Source organism: Tursiops truncatus, chromosome 1 (genome assembly GCF_011762595.2).
Source record: "Tursiops truncatus isolate mTurTru1 chromosome 1, mTurTru1.mat.Y, whole genome shotgun sequence".
NCBI classification, from domain to species: domain Eukaryota; kingdom Metazoa; phylum Chordata; class Mammalia; order Artiodactyla; family Delphinidae; genus Tursiops; species Tursiops truncatus.
The window spans coordinates 138,125,212-138,150,762 of NC_047034.1; the positions used below are offsets into that span (position 1 = coordinate 138,125,212).

The window sequence follows — 25,551 nt, forward strand, 5'->3', positions numbered from 1 at the left end:
CTTAAAGCAGCGGGCTCTCCCCACACACCTGCCTGTGCCAGAAGGGGGGCCCCGTGCTTCGGGGAGCACAGACCTGTTCTGTCCTTGAGGAGCTGTAGCCCAGCCGAGCAGACAGACTGCGGCCTGAGAAGAGGAAGTGGCTGGTCCTGCCCAGGGCTGGAGGTAGCTGTCAAGCGTGGCCTTGACGTGTGAGCAGGAATTTGCTGTTGTGTGATGAGCGATGGGGAACAGTGACATTTTAAATAAGTGGCCAGGGAAGGCCTCTCAGGAGATGCCTTGTGAGCGGGACCTGAACATAGGGAGGACACGCCAGGCAGAGGAGGAGCCAGAGCACAGGTCCTCAGATGGGCTGAGTGGGTAGCTTTTTATTTCTTTTTTTTAATTGAAGTGAAAACATAAAATCAAACATTTTAACGCGTACAGTTCAGTGGTATTTTGGTACATTCATGATGTTGTGTGTCCACTATATCTAGTTTCAAAATATTTTCATCGCCCTAAGAGGAAATCCTGCACCCGTTAAGCAGTTACTCCCCATTCCCTTTCCCCAGACTCTGGCAACCATCAGTCTTGCATTCTGTCTCTGTGGATTTACCTATTCTAGACATTTTATTTAAATGGAATCATACACCATGTGGCCTTTTGCGCCCGGCTTCTGTCACTAAGCCTGTTTTCAAGGTTCATCCACGCTGTAGCATGTATCAGCACATCATTCCTTTTCGTGGCTGAATAATTCTCCATCGTGTGGCTGGACCACAGTTTGTTTTTCCACTCACCTGCTGGTGGACGTTTGAGTTGTTTCCACCTGTCGGCATTGTGAACGGTGCTGCTGCAAACATTCACGTACAAGAATTTGTTTGGGTACTAGTTTTCAGTTTTGGAGGATACACGCCTAGGAGTGGAACTGCTGGGTCGTGTGATGATTCCGTGTGTAACCTATTGAGGAACCGCCAGACGTTTTCCATGGTGGCTGAGCCATTTTATATTCTCAACAGCAGCATGTGTAGGTTCCAGTTTCTCTACATTCTCGCCAGCACTTGTTGTTTTCTGGTTTTTTGCGATAGCTATCCTAGTGGGTAAGAAGTGGAATCGCACTGTGATTTTGATTTGCATTTTCCTAATGACTAGCGATGTTCAGTATCCTTCCATGTGCCTGTTGGCCATTTGGATAGTTCTTGGAGAAGTGTCTGTTCAGATCCTTTGCCCAATTTTAATTGAGTTATTGATCTTTGTTGTTGAGTTGTAAGAGTTCTATATATATTCTGGATATAGACCCTTATCAAATACATGATTTGCAAATACTTCCTCTCAATCTGTAGGTTGTCTTTCACTTCCTTGATAGTGTCTTTTTTTTTTTTTAGATTTTTTTTGATGTGGACCATTCTTAAAGTCTTTATTGAATTTGTTACAGTATTGCTTCTGTTTCGGTTGTTTGGCCGTGAGGCATGTGGGATCTTACTCCCCGACCAGGGATGGAACCCACACCCCCTGTATTGGAAGGTGAAGTCTTAACCACTGGACCGCCAGGGAAGTCCCGATAATGTCTTTTGATTCACAAAAGTTTTTGGTTTTGTTGAAGTCCAGTTGACCTATTTTTTCTTTAGTTACTCGTGCTTTTAGTGTCGTATCTAAGAATCCATTGCTAAATCCCAAAGTCACGAAGATTTCTTCCTGCCTTATCTTCTAAAAGCTTTATGGTTTTAGCTCTTATATGTAGGTTCTTGATCCATTAAAGTTAAGTTTTGTATATGGTGTGAGGTGGGGGTCCAGCTCCATTCTTTTGCATCACAGCAAGGTGCAGGTTGTCACAGCAAGGCTGCGTGTTTCTGAAGACAGCAAGAAGGCCCTTGAGCTAGACCTATGGTGGAGAATGCTGTCAGAGAGCAGCCATGGCCTAGATCATGTGGGTCCTTGTAGGTCGGGGAGGACTTTATGTTTTACCTTGTGTGGTAAGGAAGCCAGTGGAGGACTTGGTGCAGAAAAGTGACGTGACCTGATGTTTGTTTTAAAAGGATAATTTTGACAGCTAGGTGGAGAGTGGATGGGGTGGAGGTGGCAGGAGTGGGAGAGCGGAAGAAAGAAGATTGTGTCGTCCGGGGTGGTAGCGGTGGAGCAGGAAAGGGGTCTCAGATCTGGGAGGTGCTGTGAAGGTTGAACCAACCAACCGGATTTCCCACAGATTGCCCTTGGGTGTGATTCCAAGGTTAGGGACCCAAGCAACTGGGTGACCCCAGGTGCCATTGACTGCTATGGACAACATGGGGGAGGGGTCTGGGAAGGAAAATCAGAAGTTTGGTTTGGGACATGTCAGCGTGAGATGCTTTTCAGACATCCAGGTGGGACGTTGAGTGGGCAGCTGGCACATATGTCAGATCTTCAGGGCAGAGGTCGAAGAAATCCATATCACTGTGGGTGTCATCAGCAGAGAAATGTTAATTAACACCGTGAGACTAGATGAGTGAGGGAGGTTAGAGAAGAGAAGTCCCAGAGCCAAGCCCTGCAAGTTGAGGGAGGAGGAAGCAACCAGGAGAGGAGAAGACGCCGTCAGCCCGAGGGGAGGAGAAACCCAGGAGGACTGGCATCCCGGAAGCTACCTGAGGACAGCGTGTCAAGAAGGAAGATGAACAGCTGTGTCAAATGCCCCTGCGTGAGATGACGACAAAGCATCGACCCCTGGTCTTAGTCGTGAGAAGGTCACTCATGACCTTGAGCCATGGGGCTGAAAGCCTGACGTGGGTTCGAGAGAAAACAGAGACAGGGAAGTGGAGACAGTGAAAATGGAAATCTGAGAAGGCTCAGTATAAGGGAAAGCAGAAAAGTAGGGTGGGAGCCAGAGGGGGATGCAGGATCGAGAGGAAATATTTTGTGTGATTGTTTTATTTTTTATTTTGATTTTTTTTTGGCTGCGCCGCACGGCACATGGGATCTTAGTTCCCCAACCAGGGATCAAACCCGTGCCCCCTGCAATGGAAGTGCAGAGTGTTAACCACTGGACCGCCAGGGAAGTCCATGTGTGACTTTCAAGAAGGGAGAGGTTACCGCATGTTGACGTGCTGGCAGTGCAGGGGAGAGGGTGTGCTCGCAGGGTGAACCTTGAGGATGGATGGATCCTGTGCTCAGGTGGAGAGGTTGCCTTTAGGTGAGAGCACGGAGATTCACCCACTGGACAGGAGGGAGGAAGTGTTAATGGAACAGTTGCTACAAACAGGAGGACCGTTTGGTGGTGGGAGGGTGTGGGAGTTCTTCTGTTTTCTCAGTGAGATAGGAAGCAAGGATTTTAGCTGAGATGAGGGGTGAGGGGTTGTTGAAGGACTGAGGAGAGAGGAGATGGGAAATTGTCCCTTGGAGAGTGGGAATGAATTAACTGGGGAAATGTCATAGGATTGGTGGGCAGCACTGGGCCTGCCAAAGATTCATGACGAGTTTACAGTGAGACCAGCCCTGGTGGTTGTGGATTTTCACACGTTCAGCTCTGTGGGCGGGGTACAGCATAGGGAGAAAGTTAGATTTAACCACGGTTGAGGTTTTGCAAATGAGTATAACAAGTGGGGCAGGGTTGGAAAAGCCAGGACATGATCAGGATGAAATCCGAGCCAGCTGAGGCAGGGCAGTGAGGATGTGCGGGGCTGAAGGGACTCATATGGTGGCCTGGGTGCCCCTTGGGGTGAAGAATTGACGTCAGAGCACTGGAGGGCATGGGCAGCAGGAAGGAGAGTTAGTGATGGATGGCCAGAGGGCGAACGCTTGGAGTTGAAACTATGGAGATGCCAAATGAAGAATGTTGCCTACCATCCAGTTCTGCAGGAATGAAGTCATTAGGCCTTGCCGTCAACACCCCCTGAAAGGAATTCAGGGCAAAGGTCAGTAATGAGGCACTCTGTGCTATGGGAAAACTGGCAGATAAAGACAGCCTTCAGATAGGTAGATATCTTGAGGAGAAAATTTTATGAACCCAAATTCTTGGATCTTCCCATACTTAGAAAAGTACCAAAACCATTAAGAAGACGGCTGTGCCTCATAACTAGCAACAACCTTCGACCGAGACCAGTGCCTGATTACATGTACGCTTCGCCAAAATCCCATACATACTGCTCTGGCCTTTACCTCTTCGGAACGGTTTCTCAGAGCTGTTGGAGAGCGGGTCTCCCAGGCTATAGTCGGTGAGACACTGAATAAACTCAGCTCACAGCTCTGACGTGCTTTTTCTTTTTCCAAGTCAGCAGAGGCAATGAATACAGACAATAGGACAGCATCGAGAGGTCAGCAAACTTTCTTAAAGGGCCAAACAGCAAAAGCTTTAGGTTCTGCGGGTCATACGTCCTGTCGCAGCTGCTCAGCGCTGCCCTTGTAGCGCAGAAGCAGCCACAGGCAGTGCACAAACAAACGTGCATGGCTGTGCTCCAGCGATACTGTGTATAAACACAGGCAGGGGCCAGATTTGGCCAGCAGGCTGGATCCGCTTGCAGACCGACTCCCACGGGTTGTAGTTCGTCATCCCCTGCTCTGGAGTGTGACATGAGAGTCAGGGCAGAGGCCAGGTGGAAGGTAAGATCGCTGGAGGACAGAGAGGAGGCTGGGGCGTGGGAGAGATCATAGAGGTGGATATTAAATCACATTAGTGATAAGATGAGTGTTGAAGAAGGTGGTAGTGATCTGGGAACGAGGGAGATGATGGGGGTGGAGATGATGGGCAGGTGGCTGCAAAGCTGCTGAGGGTTTTCAGGGAATGGGAGGGGCAGAGACCTAGAAGCAGTAATGAGGAGCCCACCTCACCTCCGTCTACCCCAGAGGGTCATGGAGAGAAAATGATACCACCTCGGAGGGCTGCAGGGGCCAGCCAGGTACGAGCTAAGAGCAAGGAGAGGACACGATGGTCGAGAGAAGAGCTTGAGGATGGAGGGGGGTTGCTGTTTAGACCATGAGAGAGCACAGGGGAGGGGTTTGGAAGATGGGGGGACAGCGGCCAGTGGGGTCAGGGTAAAAGACAGTGCATCGCTGTAGCACATCAAGGGTGCTAGTGGGAGGCACCCAAAAGTCCACCGTGACTGAGATAAATAGGGATGTCAGGCATGAAGGAATTACACCTGGTGGTCTCCTAGGAGGAGGTGTCAGGTCACTTCTAATCGTGGGCTAGGTCTCTCAGGCAGGATGTGACAGGGCAGTGGTAAGGGATGGAGGAGTGGGCAGCAGAGGCTTCATCAAGGCCTGGGGAGCTCTGGGCTTCCCCCATCCCTGTTAGTCCTCCTTTGAGCAGTGTCCAGGCCCAGAACGTTTGGTGGAAAGTTTTGCCAAAGGCAGAAGACCCCCGAGTCCCTCTTTATCCCTGCCAGGAGCAGTGTTAAGGATGTGGGAGGTGTGGTTTTGTCAAGAGCAGGGATATTTAAGAGACAGAAAAGGAAAGAGGGGCCAGCAATTAACATGAATCACTCCTTACATGTTAGTTCTTAGGCCAGACACTTTACATGCATTCTCTCCGTCTTCCTAACAGCCCTGTGAGGGTAGGTCCTAGTGCTGTTTCCACTTAACAGATGAAGAAACTGGTTTAGGTTATCCAGAGTAACACAACTCAGTAAGAGATAAGAGTGTATTGGTTATCTATTGCTGCATAATGAATTAACCCCAAATTGTGAGGATTAAAACAACTGCCCAGTTTCGAGGCTCAGGGATTGGAGAGCGATGATGTGGGTGTTTCTGGCTCGGGCTGCAGTCAGGTGTCGGCAGGGCTGGTGTGCTGGAGGCTCTAGTAGGGCTGGAGAATCTGCTTCCTGGAAGGGTCCCTCACGTGGCTGTTGACAAGAGGCCTCCGTGCCTTGCCACCTGGGCTGCTCAAGTGTCCTCACAGCAGGGCAGCTGGCTTCCCCCAGAGCAGGTGATCCAAGAGAGAGACCAAGGAGGGGTCCTCAGTGCCTTCCATCACCCAGTCTTGTCACCTCGCCACTCCCACCATACTCTCTTATTAGAGCGAGTCACCAAGTCCGGCCCACACCCAAGGAGGGGGGAATTAAGCTCCACCTCTGGAAGAAAGGAGTAGCAGAGAACTCCTGGATGGGTTTTAAAACCACAGAGCTAGGTTTCAAAATGAGGTCTGTCTTCTATTTTTGTGCTGTTAAACTCTAGCCTGTACTGCCTGAAGTTAAAGTAAGAATCTGGAAGGATGGGTGTTTTACTACCAAGATGTGCGCACAGGAAGTTTGTTCAGGAGAACTCTGGCGATCCTCAACTGCGAGAGGAAAGGGAAGCAGGGCCGGGCAGAGGGAAAAGCGGAGGTGTCAGGCAGCCACAACAAAGACCTCAGCCGACCCACAGGGAGCTCTGGGGCTGGATGGCCCTCCAGGGCTGTCCCACCTTGAGGCCAGGGGGCTAGGACTTTGCAGCCCCACCCCGTGAAGGGTGACCTTGGAGATATTGCATGTTGGGTTCCAGACCGCTGCAGTAAAGCAAATATCACAATAAAGTGAGTTACACGAATTTTTTGGTTTCCCAGTGCATATATATATATATATTATATATATATATATTTAATTTAATATCTTTATTAGACTATAATTGCTTTACAATGTTGTCCCACCGCATATAAAAGTTATGTTTACACTGTAGTGTAGTCTGTTAAGTGGGTACTAGCATTATGTCTAAAATAAAAAGGGCATACCTTAATTTAAAAATACTTTATTGCTAAAAAATGCTGACCATTATCTGAGCCGTCAGCAAGTCAGAGTAGTGACATCAGAGATCACTGATCACAGATCAGAAGTGCAATAAAGCGAGGTCTGTCTGTACAGTGTCAGGCATCCAGGACAAAGAATGCAGTAGCGCTCTGTGTGCTGACACCCAGGATACAGTGGTAAGCAGGAGGCTAGTAGACGCTGCCATTTGCGACTTGTGTTTTTTTTAAGCCCATGGACTTGTCTGTGCATCGAATGTCTCTAGAAGGGTACACAAATAATTCCTAAGAATGGTTGCCTTTGTGGAGGGGAAAGAGATTGGGATGGAGGAGGAATGATGAGTGGTCAGGGCTGTGAGGGAAATGGGGTCAGGGCTTAGCCTTTGAGGGGGGATTTCTGCTATGGGCCTGTGTGGCTTTTCCAAGGACAACCAAGGGAACAATAAAAGCCACGCTATTTCCTGAGCTCCTGTTGTGAGCCAGGAACTGGTGTAGGAGCCGGAATCTAACAGAGAAGAGAGCAGACAGGCCCCTCCCTCCCTCATGGGAGTGGGCTGGTGATCAGAGGAGATGATTCCAGGGGAGGGGAGGGGAGAGGAAGAGTCATGCAGCCTCTGAAGCTTAGCATGGGGGCTTCTTTGGGCAGCCCGCACTGACCCTAGTCTGACGTGGACCCTTTTATGAGCTGCCTCTGCATCTCTCTGTTGCAGCTCTTCACACCTGAGGTCAGGGACCACGTCTCAATGATCTGGGTATCCCCAGCACCCAGCACAGAACCTGGCACCTGAGCACACAGGCACCTCGTCATTGTCTAACGAATGAAGGAATGTCCTTGGCTTCGAGGGCCCAGGAGCTATGAGGATGGGATGTCAGGTGCACGCTGGCAGCCCTCGGGAAGACGGCAGACTGGGGGCAGGGAGGACGATCGTGAATGGGGGGCTCCTCCCTTGTGGAGGTTTGAGGAGTGGAAGAGTAAGGACAGCCCTGCTCAGGGGGGTTTCCCAAGAGGCCAGCTTGGGGGAGGCAGGCGGGGTCGCACTGTGCAGGGCCACAGGAACAAGAGGAAGTGGCTAGCTCTGCCTAGGATTGAAGGTAGCTTGGCCTTGACAGGTGAGCAAGAATTTGCTGTTTGTGTGTGTGGAGGGGTGGGAAGCAGTGACATTTTAATAGGGGCGTCAGAGAAGGCCTCTCAGGATATGCTGTAAAGCGAAGGGCTCATCGTTGAACCTGAGCGAGACCTTCCCCACCTCGGTGGGAGCCGTCTCTGGCGGTGTGACCTTAGGGAAATTGCTTAAGCTCTCTGAGTATCCATCCCTCTTGCCATTCAACGGCATTCTCAAACATTTATGGAGTGCCTGCACTGTGCCGGCCACACTGACCTCAGCAACTAGAACAGCAACGATAGCTTCGTTGTCATTTTGCTTCAGGCAATGGGCTGAGTGCCTTCCATTTGGTATCTTACCATTCATTCTCACAAGCCCCATTTTGCAGATCAGGAAACTGAGCTCAGGGAGGTTAAGTCCCCAGCCCAAGATCAACATCATAGCTGATAAATGCCGGAGCTGGGAATCAAACCCAGATCCGGCTGGGTACCACCACGCCCCCCCAGATAGGAGTGGACCCGTCACATTTCTGTCCAGTACCAGAGGAGGACCCAGCCCCTGGCACGTGGGGACACTGGGCCCTGCTGAGTTCCTTCTCTCCATCCCCAACCCTTGTCTTTTAGGACATCATCCCCTTTGGCAACAACCCCGTCTTCCGCTACCTCTTTGGTTGGATGGTGCCTCCCAAGATCTCCCTCCTGAAGCTGACCCAGGGCGAGACGCTGCGCAAGCTGTACGAGCAGCACCACGTGGTGCAGGACATGCTGGTGCCCATGAAATGCCTGCCGCAGGCCCTGCACACCTTCCACAGCGACATCCACGTGAGCCGGGCCGGGAGCTCAGCGGGGACGCGGGGTGAGGGTGGCGTGTGAGCAGCAGAGAGAGGGGAGTGCTGCAGAGCCTGCCTCCTGGGGGAGGAAAAGCACCAACACGCCCTCCCTGGCCCCCCAGGTCTACCCCATCTGGCTGTGCCCATTCATCCTGCCCAGCCAGCCGGGCCTGGTGCACCCCAAGGGAAACGAGGCCGAGCTCTACGTCGACATTGGTGCCTACGGGGAGCCGCGCGTGAAGCACTTTGAAGCCCGGTCCTGCATGAGGCAGTTGGAGAAGTTCGTCCGAAGTGTGCACGGGTGAGCGAGTGCCCAGAGTGTGGCCGTCAGCCACAGAGCACTGATGGGGGTGCTTTAGACGTGTCCAGGGGCTCCCACTCCAGGTTGGAGGCCAAAGCTGAGGAGTGGCGGGGGGACTCAGGACCACGAAAGCCACACAGAGGCCTGGACAGAGCATTGCTCGGAAACGTCCTGGAACAAACCGTGGACGTGCAAAATCCATGTGGACGAATCTCAAAATAATTATGCTGACGGAAAGAAGCCAGGAAAAAAGAGTACTGTATGATTCTATTTAGATATATATTTTTTATTTATATAAAATTCTGGGACATGCAGATGAACCCATGGTGACAGAAGGCAGTTCTGCCTGGGATTGTGGAGGGTGACGGACAGACAACACAGGGGAATTCGGGGCATGAAGAAAGTTTGGGAGTGATGGATATGGCCGTTACCTGGACTGAGGTGACAGTTTCAAGGTTACAGACATACATCAAACTTATCAAGCAGTGCGTTTCTTGTTTTTTAATTTATTAAAAAAATTTTTTTGCTTATTTTATTCATTTATGTTATTGAAGTATAGTTGCTGTACAATATTATGTTACAGGTGTACAATTTAGTGATTCACAATTTTTAAAGGTCATACTCTATTTATAGTTATGATAAAACATTGGCTATATTCCCTGTGTTGTGCCACATATCCTTGTAGCTCAAGTTGTACACTTTCCTTATGTGCAGTTTACTGACCATCAAAAAAGAGAAAGCAGCCTGGTGAGCATATCGGGGAGACGGGCATGCAGTGCCCTGCATTCTTCTCCTGACTCTGCCTCCACTGCCACTTAAAGCCCTGAGCCCAGACTCCCTGTCTGTAAAATGGGGATAGAATTCCTGCACCAGCCTCAACCACTAGCTCATTAGGGGGATTAAACAAGAGAAATCCTCCAAAAGCGCGTCCTGCCCTGCAGAGCAGGCGGTGCGCGAGGGGCGCATTAGGGATGGCTGGGGTTCTTTGCTCCCCTTTCCCCTCCCCGCCCCTCTGACCCCCGTCCCCGAGTCCTCACCCTGTGTCTGCGCTGCAGGTTCCAGATGCTGTATGCCGACTGCTACATGGACCGGGAGGAGTTCTGGGAGATGTTTGACGGCTCCCTGTACCATAGGCTGCGGAAACAGCTTGGCTGCCAGGACGCCTTCCCGGAGGTCTATGACAAGATCTGCAAGGCTGCCAGGCACTGAGCCGGAGCCCACCTGGAAGGAGGCGGACGCGAGGGCGGACCCTGTCCCCAGGGCCAGAAGGCATCTATCTTCCCTCCACTCAAGCTTGGCTGCTCTGCCAGATCCACACTTTCAGAAAGAAACCCCCCCAGAACCCCACCCAGGCGGCCCCGACAGCTGCTCCCAGCCTCCAGGGGCAGCCAAGCAGAGTGGCCAGGACGTGAGATTTGGAGTCAGACAGACCCGAGTCTAGTTCCCAGTTCTGCCACTCATGAGCTGTGTGACTCTGAGTGAGTCACTCAGCCACTCTGAGCCCTGTTCCTCACCTGTTGAAAGGGGGTAATGCCGTCTTCCTGCTACTGTCATCTAAGTCAAGCGCCTGTCGCAGCAGAGGTGCCGGAGAAGCGGCAGCTGCTGTTAGCACGGCTTCCCACTCAGCGTCACGTCGGACTAAGTGCTTTGGATTCAGTGGTTGAGTCCGGGAAGGCTCCATGTTAGGTCACCTGGGCTCGGGTTTGGCTGAAGGGGGTGCCCTCGAGTTGCGCTGCCATCACTTGTCAGCTGCAAGACCTCCTCGCGGAGGGAAGGAAGGAAGGTTCCTCTCCATCCCTGGGGTCTTGGGAGGGCAACAGATGGGGCGGGCGGGCGGGCAGGCCCAAGATGTGCTGTGCCAAAGCCAGGTCTGATTCCAAAGTTCTCCCTGCCGTGCTCGGTGGCGCCTTGCCCCTTCCTCCTTCACGCTCAGGCTTGCAGGCCCACTGCAGCCGTTGCCCACGTCCACTCAGAGGGGACTGTGTCCTTGGAGAAGACACTTCAGGGTTGAATCCTGGCCAGGCCCAGGCCTGGGACACCTGCCCAGGCTGGGTGAGTGGTCTCTGCTCTGAATTGAATCCAGAGAACCTGGGCTCATTCTTGCCTCTCCACCCTCCATGGTTCTTGTTCCCAGAACCCGCTTTGCCATGGTGGGGCTGTGTCCTCTGCTCTGCAGTAGGGGTGGGAGTTGGGGGGGGGGTGGGACCGCGCCAAGCAGGAAAATGGAGCCCGCCGTCACTCGGCTTCGTGGGGTTCCTCACTGCGGGGCTGAAAGAAAACGGCATCAACTTGATTTCTCCAACCACTCATCTCCCCCTTTTTTTCTTTCTCCCCCGGCCCCCAACTGTAGTTAATTTTAGTGCCTTACAAATCCTAAGCTCAGAGAAAAGTTAGCTCCATTTCCGTTCCAGAGGGAAGGAAACCTTCCCAGGTCCCTGCCTGCCTAGTAGAGCTTGGTTGTTTGTGCAGCTCTGTCTTAAGAACTGCCCAGCCTCAGCTGAAAACCCAGAATCTGAGAGGGAATTGTGTAAGGGAAGCTGGAATTAAGTGAACTGTGCCAGGCAGTGACATTTTGGGAGAGAGAGAGAGAGAGAGAGAGAGGGACCACTGCGCCAGGAGCCAGGAGGCCTGGGTTTCAGTCCTTGCTGTGTTCCTCACGAGCTCTGCACCCGTGGGCAAGTCATTTGTCCCTCTGAGCTGTAGTTTCCTCATCTGTCACATCAGCGCCCACAAGACCACCTGAGGCCCTTCTGCTGTAGAATTGCAGAGCTGTCTTAAACACCACGACTGCAAACCCCATGAAAAGCCTCTTGTGTGGATAGTCAGAGGAAAAACAAATGATCTAAGTGGATGCTTGGGGGTTGTCTCCCATTTAAGGTCCTTCCTTCAGCCCAAGGCCAGCTCTCATCTTTTCAGAAAGGCGCAGCCGTGGCCTGCAAGGAAGTGTCAGTCTTGTCACCACAGGTTGCCAGGATCCTCCCAGAGCCGTGCTTTGGCTGCCGAGGCTCGCTCATCCTGCCCTGGGCTTGGCACGCTGTAGCGTCTTGGCGCGTTCCTGGGAGTTCTGGGCGCATTCAGGACACTCAGATGGCAGAGGAACCACTCTTCCCCATTTGGCCTCTGGAGGGGGCGTAAGAAAAAAATAAGAAACCTCATTTTCTCGCTTGTATGCAAAGCACGTGAATACTGGCATTAGCTCTCCTAGTGGGCCCGTGGGCTTCCCGCTCGGCGCTAAACTGATGATCCTACTTACTGTAGAGGAATGGCGAGCCCGAGCTAGGTTAGCCCCACAGATAAGGTCCCATCCTTTCACCAGTGGGGCCTCCGTCCCTGGGCCCCTGGGAGTGTGGCCAGAGATGCCAGCAGCTTCTGTTATCCTCAGTCCTACAAAGCAAAATCCTGCCCTTCGCAGACCTCACTTGGAACCCGGGGCTCAGAAGGGAGGGAGGGTGGGTCTGGGGATCACACCAGCCTCAGGTTAGTGTTTAGCTTCAGTGATATCTTGCCTAGAAAGGGGCAGTCTTCCAAGCATGTTGAGCTGAGTGACCAGCTCTTTCTTGTAGCCAGTCTCGTCACTACCCATCCAGATGGTGGTTTCAGGTGGAATTAAACTTGGCACGTGGCGGGAGTGGGGCAGCGTGTGTGGAAAGTATAAGAAGAGGCCTCTCCCTTCCGGAACGCTGAGTTTCTCTGCATGAAGGTTTTCTGTAAAATCCGGATTCTAGCCAGTTTCTTTGGCTGGAAGGATGCATAATCTAATTAGCTGTTACTGAGAGGGAAGGGGTGGGGATGGGGGTGGCAGTGAATGCTGTGTGATTTTTAGTTTTCTCCTTAATCGTGGGGACCACGGAAAAAGGCCTGGGTCCCCCCCACCCCCCAGCAGGCTCTGCAGCTGCAGGCGCTGTGCCTGCTGTCTGAACACTTCATGTCCCTATGGCTGTGTGGCCCCCGCTTCTGTAAGAATAAAAGTGTGATCTGGAAAGTAGCCTTTGTCGTTTCTTGCTCTGGGGACCCCGACGTAGAGGCACTCCTGGCTCAAGTGCAGGCTCCAATTTCCCTCTGAACCCGCGAGGGCTAGAAGATGGCGTGGGGGAAGGGACAGGTGTGTTAGGGCAGAGGGACCAGGGTGATCTTCTTAACTGTTTTTGAATTTCCGTCACCGTCACAATGATCTGGCGTAGATGTTGATAATATTCCCCTATCTGCAGGGTGGAGAACAGAGTACAAGGAGAAACTTGGAAGCTAGGAGACCAGTGAGCAGAGTTCAGGTGAGGTGGGGCTCGGATCGAGGTGGAGCTGTGCTTTTTAAGGCACCAGACATGACAGAAGCTCTGGGCCGCAGTCCTGGCCTTGTCACTTGGATGACCTAAGTTTGGCAAATCAATTAATCCTATTGAGACTCTTTCCTCATTTACACACTGGTAGAGACCACCAACTGTCCACTAAAACCCCTTCCTCCCTTTGAGCACACCACTGGACTACATTTCCCAGCCTCCCTCGCCCTCAGATGGGCCCTTGGGTTAGAGTCGCTCTAGGAGACTGTGAGCGGAAGTGGTAAAGCCCTGTGTGAGGTTCTCCTGGCTCTTCTGTTATTTGGACGCAGATGACAACCAGGCCATAGGTGGTAGCAGAGTCACAAGGGGAAGGAGCTAGGTGCCTGGATCACTGTATGGAGAACTGCCCCCCAACCTGAACTTAGGCCTGGTCTGGGAACAGGAAATAAACTTCCACTGTAGTTGAGTCACTGCGTATTCAGGACTGTTAGAGCAATTTAGCTCTCCCTAATTGTTACAGGTCGTCAGGCTTAAATGAACAGAGACACACGGGTTGAGTTTAGTGCAATAAAGTTTTATGCAAATGCATAGATATTCATGATGGACATTTTCCTAAAATATATGTGATGTCAGGGTCCCATCCTAAAGTTGTCTGAGAGGAACCCCTTAGGAAATTCTTTTTCCAATTGTTCAGTTTCACAAATCAGGATTTGTAAATTCTCCTTAAAGGAGGAGAAATCTTTAATGTCCTTAAAACAGATTTTGTAGTTGAAACCTGAAATATCACCTTACATTTGAATAGCATGCGACATACAATATCTTCTTTAATCCTCACAGTCCTGTAACAAAAGCAGGTCAGTTTTTATCCCCATTTTACAGATGAGGAAAGTGAAGCTCAGGAAAGGTCAAGTGATTTGCTTGGAGGCCACATTGAGGCCATTAACGAGTTAAACAAGGATGCAGACTCATTAGTCTTAAAACATCAAAATGCTTCAAGAGCCTCACCCCGAGCTAGTTAAGACCGTAGTTCCAGGTCTAGAAACAGTGAAATGAGACCCTTCGCTGAGCCCCACACATAGTGGGGAGTCGGGAATCTCTTCGTGAACTCAGCTCAGAAAGGAAGCCACTAGGGATCAGCAGAGGTTCTGCTTTGACCCAAAGCAGTTCCTTCTGCAAGGGAACCGTCTTGCCCCACCGGACCCTGTGGGCACTGTGGGCAGTGTCCAGACACCAACATTCATGCCAGAGTTGCAACAGTTGGTTCTCCAAACTTGGCTTATATAAGAAAAATCACACACGCATGCACACACACACGTACACACACTACACAAGTTAAATGTAGATGTGTTTCAAAAACATGTTTTCTAGCTATGTCCTGGTGTTAAGATGGCCTACAGGTTTCATCCTGTAGGACCGCTGTAGTCATTGCAAGTTGTGAAAGGTTGGGAGGCTTTGTTGATTTCTAGGAGGTGGTATTTTGATGCTATGGACTGTTTGTGACCTGAAATTCATATGTTGACAGTGTTATGGAATTGGGAGGTGGGCCTTTTGGGAGGTAATTAGGCCATGAGGGTAATTACCCTCATGATAGGAGTGGTGTCCTAAGAAGAGAAATGAAACAGCTAGCCCTCTTTGTGAGGATACAAGATGCCCATCTGCAGACCAGGAAGAGGGCTCTCATCAGACCTTCCAGCACCTTGATCTTGGACTTCCCAGCCTCCAGAACCATGCAAAATAAATTGTTGTATAAGCCACGCAATCTGTGGTAATTTATTATAGCCTGAACTGCTGGTGACAGATGGTTTGAAGATAGTTGAGCCAAGGAACCCAGAAATAGCTGAATCCTGCTCTGCCCATCATACTCCTCCCCATGGGTTTCCCTAGGGGGCAGATCCAAGGGAATGATAAAGAAAAAAAAAAAATGGGGCACTGTAAGATAATATAAATAAATATAGATATAAATGTATATCTATCTATAGATAGAGATATAGATAGATGATAGATGATAGATAGATAGATAGATAGATAGATAGCTGATAGATAGATACTCCTGGTTCCTGACACTGAACTCCTAAATCTCTTGGAATTTCCTGGGTAATGGGGTGTCTTTTGTTCTAATGAGGTGACTCTGGGTGAGCACCTGGATTGCTTTTGGATGGGGGCTGGTCACCAGAAAGGCCAAGCCATGATTTCAGCCCCTGCCACCACCACCCACATCCTCCAGGGTGGGGAGAGGGGCTGGAAATGGAGTTAATAATTGATCATGCCTGATTAGGCATGTTCCTGATTTTGTAAGACCATTCGTTCTTCTATATATGAAGGAACCATGAACAGAGCTCACAACCATCTCCTGCATATAATCTATAACAGAATTGCAGGGATTGGCAGTAAAAGCAAATAAAGTCAGCAATCTAGGGATCAATGACCACAGCCTGAATCAATCTTGGTTGACCAGTTAAACAACAGATAGTTGTGCATTCGTTGTAGGCTTGGCACTGTGCTAGGCATCCCAGCATTACAACAACAGGTAATCTCTGCCTGAAATTGCTAACTCTCTGTTTTGCCACCTTGACTCATATGAAGGACTTGAGGTATATCAAGCATATTTGCAGCTTAACTGATGAGTAAACAGAGCGGGTAATACCCCCAAATCCTTAAAATAAGAAGAATAAGCACCACTTTATAGGATTTGCTTATAGGGGTCTGCTCCAACCTTCTGATGGATGCCTACAATTCCTCCATTAGAGTCCCATCTTGTTAATGTAAGGGTTAAAATGCAAATAATTTCAGAAAGGAAAATATTAAGTTGTTTTTCATCAATTATGCCTCCTTGTTAATAAAATACTTAGGAGTAAGTTTTTAGGAAGACAGGATGAGAGCAAGGAGTGTAGGAAAGAGGCATTGGCAAGTGGGTAAAAGGTTGAACTGAATGTTGAGAAAATGAGTGATTCCACAGGACTGAGTCAAATAAGATGAATTATTGTTTTGGATGAGCAAAATCAAGGTAGATTGTTACATAAAAATAGAAAAATACTAAAATTTAGCTATTTCTAATAATTTTCAGAAATTTCTCTACTAAGATAAAAAGCAAATGTGTATGACAGTGAACAAATCAAAAGGTTATTGATAATAAAGCCACAATGTCAAGGGCCTGAACCAAGATGGTGGAGTAGCAGGACGAGCTCTCACTCCCTCTTGTGAAAACACCAGAATCACAACTAGCTGCTGGACAATCATCGACAGGAAGACACTGGAACTCACCAAAAAAGATACCCCACTTCCAAAGATAAACGAGAAGCCACAATGAGACGGTAGGAGGGGCACAATCACAGTAAAATCAAATCCCATAACTGCTGGGTGGGTGACTCATGGACTGGAAAACACTTACACCACAGAAGTCCACCCACTGGAGTGATGGTTTTGAGCCCCACGTCAGGCTTCCGAATCTGGGGGTCCGGCAACGGTAAGAGGAATTCCTAGAGAATCAGACTTTGAAGGCTAGTGGGATTTGATTGCAGGACTTCGACAGGACTGGGGGAAACAGAGACTCCACTCTTGGAGGGCACACACAAAGTAGTGTGCGCATCAGGACCCAGGGGAAGGAGCAGTGACCCCAGGGGAGACTGAACCAGACCTACCTGCTAGTGTTGGAGGGTCTCCTGCAGAGGCGGGGGGTGGCTGTTGCTCACCGTGGGGACAAGGACACTGGCAGTAGAAGTTCTGGGAAGTGCTCCTTGGTGTGAGCCCTCCCAGAGTCTGCCATTAGCCCCACCAAAGAGCCCAGGTAGGCTCCAGTGTTGGGTTGCCTCAGGCCAAACAACCAACAGGGAGGGAACCCAGCCCCACCCATCAACAGTCAAGAGGATTAAAGTTTTACTGAGCTCTGCCCACCAGAGCAACAGTCAGCTCTACCCACCACCAGTCCCTCCCATCAGGAAACTTGCACAAGCCTCTTAGATAGCCTCATCCACCAGAGGGCAGACAGCAGAAGCAAGAAGAACTACAATCCTGAAGCCTGTGGAACAGAAACCACATTCACAGAAAGATAGACAAGATGAAAAGGCAGAGGGCTATGTACCAAATGAAGGAACAAGATAAAACCCCAGAAAAACAACTAAATGAAGTGGAGATAGGCAACCTTCCAGAAAAAGAATTCAGAATAATGGTAGTGAAGATGATCCAGGTCCTTGGAAAAAGAATGGAGGCAAAGATCGAGAAGATGCAAGAAATGTTTAACAAAGACCTAGAAGAATTAAAGAACAACCAAACAGAGATGAGCAATACAATAACTGAAATGAAAACTACACTAGAAGAAATCAATAGCAGAATAACTGAGGCAGAAGAACGGATAAGTGACCTGGAAGACAGGATGGTGGAATTCACTACTGTGGAACAGAATAAAGAAAAAAGAATGAAAAGAAATGAAGACAGCCTAGGAGACCTCTGGGACAACATTAAACGCAACAACAGTCACAATATAGGGGTCCCAGAAGAAGAAGAGAGAGAGAAAGGACCCGAGAAAATATTTGAAGAGATTATAGTCGAAAACTTCCCTAACATGGGAAAGGAAATAGCCACCCAAGTCCAGGAAGTGCAGCGAGTCTCATACAGGATAAACCCAAGGAGAACACACTGAGACACATAGTAATCAAATTGGCAAAAAATTAAAGACAAAGAAAAATTATTGAAAGCAGCAAGGGAAAAACAACAAATAACATACAAGGGAACTCCCATAAGGTTAACAGCTGATTTCTCAGCAGAAACTCTACAAGACAGAAGGGAGTGGCATGATATACTTAAAGTGATGAAAGGGAAGAACCTACAACCAAGATTACTCTACCCAACAAGGATTTCATTCAGATTCGATAGAGAAATCAAAAGCTTTACAGACAAGCAAAAGCTAAGAGAATCCAGCACCACCAAACCAGCTCTACAACAAATGCTAAAGGAACTTCTCTAAGTGCGAAATACAAGAGAAGAAAAGAACCTACAAAAACAAACCCAAAACAATTAAGAAAATGGTCATAGGAACATACATATCGATAATTACCTTAAACGTGAATGGATGAAATGTTCCAACCAAAAGAGACAGCCTTGCTGAATGGATACAGAAACAAGACCCATATATATGCTGTCCACAAGAGACCCACTTCAGACCTAGGGACACATACAGACTGAAAGTGAGGGGATGGAAAAAGATATTCCATGCAAATGGAAATCAAAAGAAAGCTGGAGTAGCTATACGCATATCAGATAAAATAGACTTTAAAATAAAGAATGTTACAAGAGGCAAGGAAGGACACTACATAATGATCAAGGGATCAATCCAAGAAGAAGATATAACAATTGTAAATATATATGTACCCAACATAGGATCACCTCAATACATAAGGCAACTGCTAACAGCTATAAAAGAGGAAATTGACAGTGACACAATAAGAGTGGGGGATTTTACCACCTCACTTACACCAAAGGACATATCATCCAAAATGAAAATAAGTAAGGAAACAGAAGCTTTAAATGACACAATAGACCAGATAGATTTAATTGATATTTATAGGACATGCCATCCAAAAACAGCAGATTACACTTTCTTCTCAAGTGTGCACGGAACATTCTCCAGGATAGATCACATCTTGGGTCACAAATCAAGCCTCAGTAAATTTAAGAAAATTGAAATCATATCAAGCATCTTTTCTGACCACAATGCTATGACATTAGAAATGAATTACAGGGGCAAAAAACGTAAAAAACACAAACACATGGAGGCTAAACAATATGTTACTAAATAACCAAGAGATCACTGAAGAAATCAAAGAGGAAATCAAAAAATACCTAGAGACAAATAACAATGAAAACACGATGATCCAAAACCTATGGGATGCAGCAAAAGCAGTTCTAAGAGGGAAGTTTATAGCTATACAAGCCTACCTCAAGAAACAAGAAATATCTCAAATAAACAATTTAACCTTACACCTCAAGGAACTAGAGAAAGAAGAACAAAGAAAACCCAACGTTAGCAGAAGGAAAGAAATCATAAAGATCAGAGCAGAAATAAATGAAATAGAAACAAAGGAAACAATAGCAAAGATCAATAAAACTAAAAGCTGGTTCTTTGAAAAGATAAAAGAAATTGATAAACCATTAGCCAGACTCATCAAGAAAAAGAGGGAGAGGACTCAAATCAATAAAATTAGAAATGAAAAAGGAGAAGTTACAACAGACAGTGCAGAAATACAAAGCATCCTAAGAGACTACTACAAGTGACTCTATGCCAATAAAATGGACAACCTGGAAGAAATGGACAAATTCTCAGAAAGGTATAACCTTCCAAGACTGAACCAGGAAGAAATAGAAAATATGAACAGACCAATTAAAGTAATGAAATTGAACCTGTGATTAAAAATCTTCCAACAGGGGCTTCCCTGATGGTGCAGTGGTTGAGAGTCCGCCTGCCGATACAGGGGACACGGGTTCATGCCCCGGTCCGGGAAGATCCCACATGCCGTGGAGTGGCTGGGCCCGTGAGCCATGGCTACTAAGCCTGCGTGTCCGGAGCCTGTGCTCCACAATGGGAGAGGCCACAACAGTGAGGGGCCTGCATACCACAAAATAAATAAATAAATAAATAAATCTTCCAACAAACAAAAGTCCAGGACCAGATGGCTTCACAGGTGAATTCTATCAAACATTTAGAGAAGAGCTAACACCCATCCTTCTCAAACTCTTCCCAAAAATTGCAGAGGAAGGAACACTCCCAAACTCATTCTATGAGGCCACCATCACCCTGATACCAAAACCAGACAAAGATACTACAAAAAAAGAAAATTACAGACCAATATCACTGATGAATATAGATGCAAAAATCCTCAACAAAATACTAGCAAACAGAATCCAACAACACATTAAAAGTATCATACATCATAATCAAGGTGGATTTATCCCAGGAATGCAAGGATTCTTCAATATACACAAATCAATCAATGTGATACACCATATTAACAACTTGAAGAATAAAAACCATATGATCATCTCAATAGATGCAGAAAAAGCTTTTGACAAAATTCAACATACATTTATGATAAAAACTCTCCAGAAAGTGGGCATAGAGGGAACCTACCTCAACATAATAAAGGCCATATACGACAAACCAACAGCAAACATCGTTCTCAATGGTGAAAAACTGAAAGCATTTCCTCTAAGATCAGGAACAATACAAGGATGTCCACTCTCACCACTATTATTCAACATAGTCTTGGAAGTCCTAGCCACGACAATCAGAGAAGAAAAAGAAATAAAAGGAATACAAATTGGAAAAGAAGAAGTAAAACTGTCACTGTTTGCAGATGACATGATACTATACATAGAGAATCCTAAAAATGCCACCAGAAAACTACTAGAGCTAATCAATGAATTTGGTAAAGTTGCAGGATACAAAATTAATGCACAGAAATCTCTTGCATTTCTATACACTAATGATGAAAAATCTGAAAGAGAAATTAAGGAAACACTTCTATTTACCATTGCAAGGAAAAGAATAAAATACCTAGGAATAAACCTACCTAGGGAGACAAAGACCTGTATGCAGAAAACTATAAGACACTGATGAAAGAAATTAAAGATGATACCAACAGATGGAGAGATAAACCATGTTCTTGGATTGGATGAATCAATATTGTGGAAATGACTCTACTACCCAAAGCAATCTACAGATTCAATGCAACCCCTATTAAATTACCAATGGCATTTTTTTATGGAACTAGAACCAAAAACCTTAAAATTTGTATGGAGACACAAAAGGCCCCGAATAGCCAAAACAGTCTTGAGGGAAAAAAACGGAGCTGGAGGAATCAAACTCCCTGACTTCAGACTATACTACAAAGCTATAGTAATCAAGACAATATGGTACTGGCACAAAAGCAGAAACATAGATCAATGGAACAAGATAGAAAGCCCAGAGATAAACCCATGCACTTATGGTCAACTAATCTATGACAAAGGAGGCAAAGATATACAGTGGAGAAGAGACAGTCTCTTAAATAAGTGGTGCTGGAAAAACTGGACAGCTACATGTAAAAGAATGAAATTAGAACACTCCCTAACACCATACACAAAAATAAACTCAAAATGGATTTGAGACCTAAATGTAAGACCAGACACTATAAAACTGTTAAAGGAAAACATAGCAAGAACACTCTGACATAAATCACAGCAAGATCTTTTTTGATCCACCTCCTAGAGTAATGGAAATAAAAACAAAAATAAACAAATGGGACCTAATGAAACTTAAACGCTTTTGCACAGCAAAGGAAACCATAAACAAGACAAAAAGACAACCCTCAGAATGGGAGAAAGTATCTGCAAATGAATCAACGGACAAAGGATTAATCTCCAAAATGTATAAACAGCTCATGCAGTTCAATATTAAAGAAACAAACAACCCAATCCAAAAATGGGCAGAAGACCTAAATAGACATTTCTCCAAAGGAGACATACAGATGGCCAAGAAGAACATGAAAAGCTGCTCAACATCACTATTTATTAGAGAAATGCAAATCAAAACTACAATGAGGTATCACCTCACATCAGTTAGAATGGGCATCATCAGAAAATCTACAAACAACAAATGCTGGAGAGGGTGTGGAGAAAAGGGAACCCTCCTGCTCTGTTGGTGGGAATGTAAACTGATACAACCACTATGGAGAACAGTATGGAGCTTCTTTAAAAAACTAAAAATAGAATTACCATATGATCCAGCAATCCCACTACTGGGCATATACCCAGAGAAAACCATAATTCAAGGAGACACATGCACCCCAATGTTCGTTGCAGCACTATTTACAATAACCAGGTCATGGAAGCAACCTAAATGCCCATTGACAGACAAATGGATAAGGAAGATGTGGTACATGTATACAATGGAATATTACTCAGCCATAAAAAGGAATGAAATTGAGTCATTTGTTGAGACGTGGATGGATCTAGAGACTGTCATACAGAGTGAAGTAAGTCAGAAAGAGAAAAACAAATATCGTATATTAACGCATATATGTGGAACCTAGAAAAACGGTACAGATGAACCAGTTTGCAGGACAGAAGTTGAGACACAGATGTAGAGAACAAACATATGGACACCAAAGGGGGATAACGCCAGGAGGGTGGGGATGGTGGTGTGCTGAATTGGGTGATTGGGATTGACATGTGTACACTGATGGGTATAAAATTGATGACTAATAAGAACTTGCTGTATAAAAAAAGTAATAATAAAAAAAATTACTAGGATTTTGATTGGTATTGAATCTATAGATGAATTTGAGGGAATTGGCATCTTAACAACATTGAGTCTTTTGATCCATGATTATGGTATATCTCTCCCTTTATTTAGGTCTTCTTTAATTTCTCTCAGCAGAGAGAAATTTTATAGTTTTCACTGTACAAGTCTTATACCTCTTTTGTCAAATTTATACCTAAGTATTTGATAGTTTTGATGCTATTATATACGGCATTTTCAATTTTTGGTTGTTTATTGCTAGTGTATAGCAATAGTTGATTTGGGTATATTGATCTTATTTCCTGAAACGTTGCAGACTTATTAGACCTACTTGCACCTAGTTTGGCTTATCAACCTTTTTGAGGATTCAGTAGTATTTTATTTTCGATACACAACATGCCTGTGAATAAATTCAGTTTTACTTCTCCCAAAACAGTCATTTTGACATGAGTGACAAAGTAACTTCTGTAAGGCACTCATGCTCTTAAGATTGTTTGAAGTATTTTTTATCATTATGTGAGCTTTGTGGCTGAGGCTGTGAGTCTGTCTCCTCTTTTCTAAAGACAACACACTCCTGCCATCCCACCCAATCTCTCACTGTCCAAAAACAGTGAGGGCAGAAGCTCAGGACATTGTGATCAACCCGCACAGACCCACATCTGGGCTAGACTGGCGTGCCCACGAGTTCTGACTTTGGGAGTGGAACTGTTTGTTCCCAATGGCTGCATGATTCCTGGAGGTCAGCAGCCTCCTCATGGCATTTGGCCCTGCTGAGCTTCCAGGAGCATCCTGGGATGGAGATGGAGTATTCCCAGAGAGGGCCTACAGCCACCTTAGGACATATGCTCCACTCTCCCAACTCTCTTTGGGTTTTACTGATCAGGGATCCAAGGACTTTGGCTTTAGAATAAAAGGGGTTCCAAGAGTGTCAACCACATTCCACCCCTTTAGTCCATCTGCTGTCTGGCTCCCATGTTCATGTCAGTAGCCAATTCTCAGGATAATTGATCTCTCGTATCAAAAGATATCTGGCCCAGCAGACATCATGACCTCCCGGTAGACACCTCCAGCAAAAGTGATCCCACCACACCTCTCCCCTCTTCCAGGCATTCCCATGTGTCCTTTCTCCAAGACCCCCCTTTCCCACTCCTACCCTCCCATCCCCAGATCTGTCTTCAGGCCTTTGGGTCCTCCGGTCACTGCAGGCTGTCCTTCATGTGCGACTTTAAGGAATAGGATCTGAATTGTAATCCACAGTTGGAGAGCACGTCCCCCTAGTAAAAGGTGTGATTCTTTCCCTTTAAAAGACAGAGAAAGAGAAAATGGAACTGGTCCCTTGGAAGAGATTGAGCCCCCCACCCCTGGAGGGGCACCCACAGGGGATGAACAGGGTGCTTCCTAGGGGATCCTACATTAGTTGAGAGGCCAAAATTGATAACCTCTAGAGCCTTTCCAACAAAACAGCCTGGTTCTAAGGAGGAAATTCCTCTGCTATGCACCTACTTTGGCTCATCAGAGCCCCCAAACCGGTTTGTAAGAACTTCAAATACAAAATCCTAGCACCTAAAAGACCATCCCAATAGGGAGACTGAGGGTCACAAAAAGGAGGGAACTTGTCTGAGGTCACCCTGATGACCAGAATTCCAGCCCAGAGCCCCTGACCACAGTCTAACATCCCTCCCATTGCTCGGATTCTTTCCTAAGGGTGGAACCCATGAGGACTCTCTCTGGTTTCATCTCAGAAGCCATTTGGAAGGTGGCATTTTATAAGAACCCCTTGCTTTGTGTGTCCAACAGCATATACCAGCCATTATGGTGCACACATGTATGTGTTTGTTCATTGTCTGTCTTTCCCACCAAGACGTAAACTTGATGAAGACAGGACTTTGATGTCTTTATTGATATTTCCCCTATGCCTAGACTGTTTCAGGTGCTTGAAAGGTGGTGTCCACAAATATCTGTCAAAGGAAGGCAGGCAGGAGGGCGGGCTTACAGGGCCAAAGAGGCCTTTATGATGATCCGGTGGGTCTCCGTGCCTTCTGCTCTTCAGTCCTCCCCAGCCCACTGCCCCTGGCCTGGCTCAGAGCCTCAGCTCTCACCTGACACTAAGTCGGCCTCCTTGTCTCCATCCGGCCCCATCCCACTCCCCTACCCAACAATGCCACAGAGTACGTCTTTAAAACACAAGAGTTACTTCCCATTTAAACCCTTTTGAGGGTACGGAAGAAAATATTTGCACAATACATGTCTGATAAAGGATGTATGCCTGGAATATATAAAGGACTCTCAACACTTAATAGAAGAAAACAAGTAACCGTTTTTAAAAATGTGCAAAAGAAGAGATATGGAGGAGGTACATGAAAAAATGCCCAACATCTTGTCATTAGAGAAATGCAAATTCAAACCACAAGGAAATACCCCTATTAGGATGGCTAAATTTGGAAGGAAAAAAAGCCTTATAATACCAAATGTTGACAAGAATGTAAAGCAATTAGATCCACATACATTGTTAGTGGGAATACAACCTTTTCAGAAAATAGTTGGGCAGTTTCTTATAAAGTTATACATACATTTATCAAGTGACCTCGAAATCCTACTCTAGATATTTCCCAAAGAAGAACGAAAGCATATGTCTACATGAAGACCTATATGGGACTGCTTATAGCAGCTTTATTCAAAATTGCCCAGACTGGAAACAACCCAAATGGCCCTCTCCTTGAAAGTGGATAAACTGTGGTATATCCATTCAAGAGAACACAAGTCAGCATTAGAAAGGGACAAACTGCTAATATAAGCAACAGTATGGATGAATCTCAAGAACACCATGCAAAATGAAAGGAACAAAATTCTACATACGGCATGATTCCATTTATATGACATTCTGGAAAAGGCAAAACTATAGGGCTGGTAATCACATCAGTAGTTGCCAGGGGCTGGGGCCTACAAATGGCACAAGGAAACTTTTAGGGGTGATGGTAATATCCTTTATCTTGCTTGTTTGGGTGACTAATTACATGACTATATACATTTGTCAAAACTCACAGAACTGGAAAAAAGATCTCATAGAGCTATATACCTAAAAAGGGTGAATTTTACTGGCTGTAAGTTTTACTAT

General features: G+C 46.7%; 2 protein-coding genes across 3 annotated transcripts in view; one reads left to right on the top strand and one right to left on the bottom strand.

Annotated features, from left to right (window-relative positions):
- The window catches only part of DHCR24 (24-dehydrocholesterol reductase), a 35,342-nt gene extending 22,469 nt beyond the window's left edge, over positions 1–12,873 (top strand). For both annotated transcript variants that reach the window (XM_019942413.3, XM_073789342.1), the window contains 3 exons: positions 8,385–8,582; positions 8,713–8,891; positions 9,947–12,873. In XM_019942413.3, the coding sequence (XP_019797972.1) occupies positions 8,385–8,582; positions 8,713–8,891; positions 9,947–10,100 (531 nt within the window). In that variant the 3' untranslated portion in view covers positions 10,101–12,873. The remainder of the gene's footprint in view (positions 1–8,384; positions 8,583–8,712; positions 8,892–9,946) is intronic.
- Positions 11,109–25,551, bottom strand: part of CIMAP2 (ciliary microtubule associated protein 2) — a 36,174-nt gene continuing 21,731 nt past the window's right edge. Inside the window, 1 exon segment of the mRNA XM_033866174.2 lies at positions 11,109–23,734. Within this exon segment, the coding sequence (XP_033722065.2) occupies positions 23,662–23,734 (73 nt within the window). The 3' untranslated portion in view covers positions 11,109–23,661.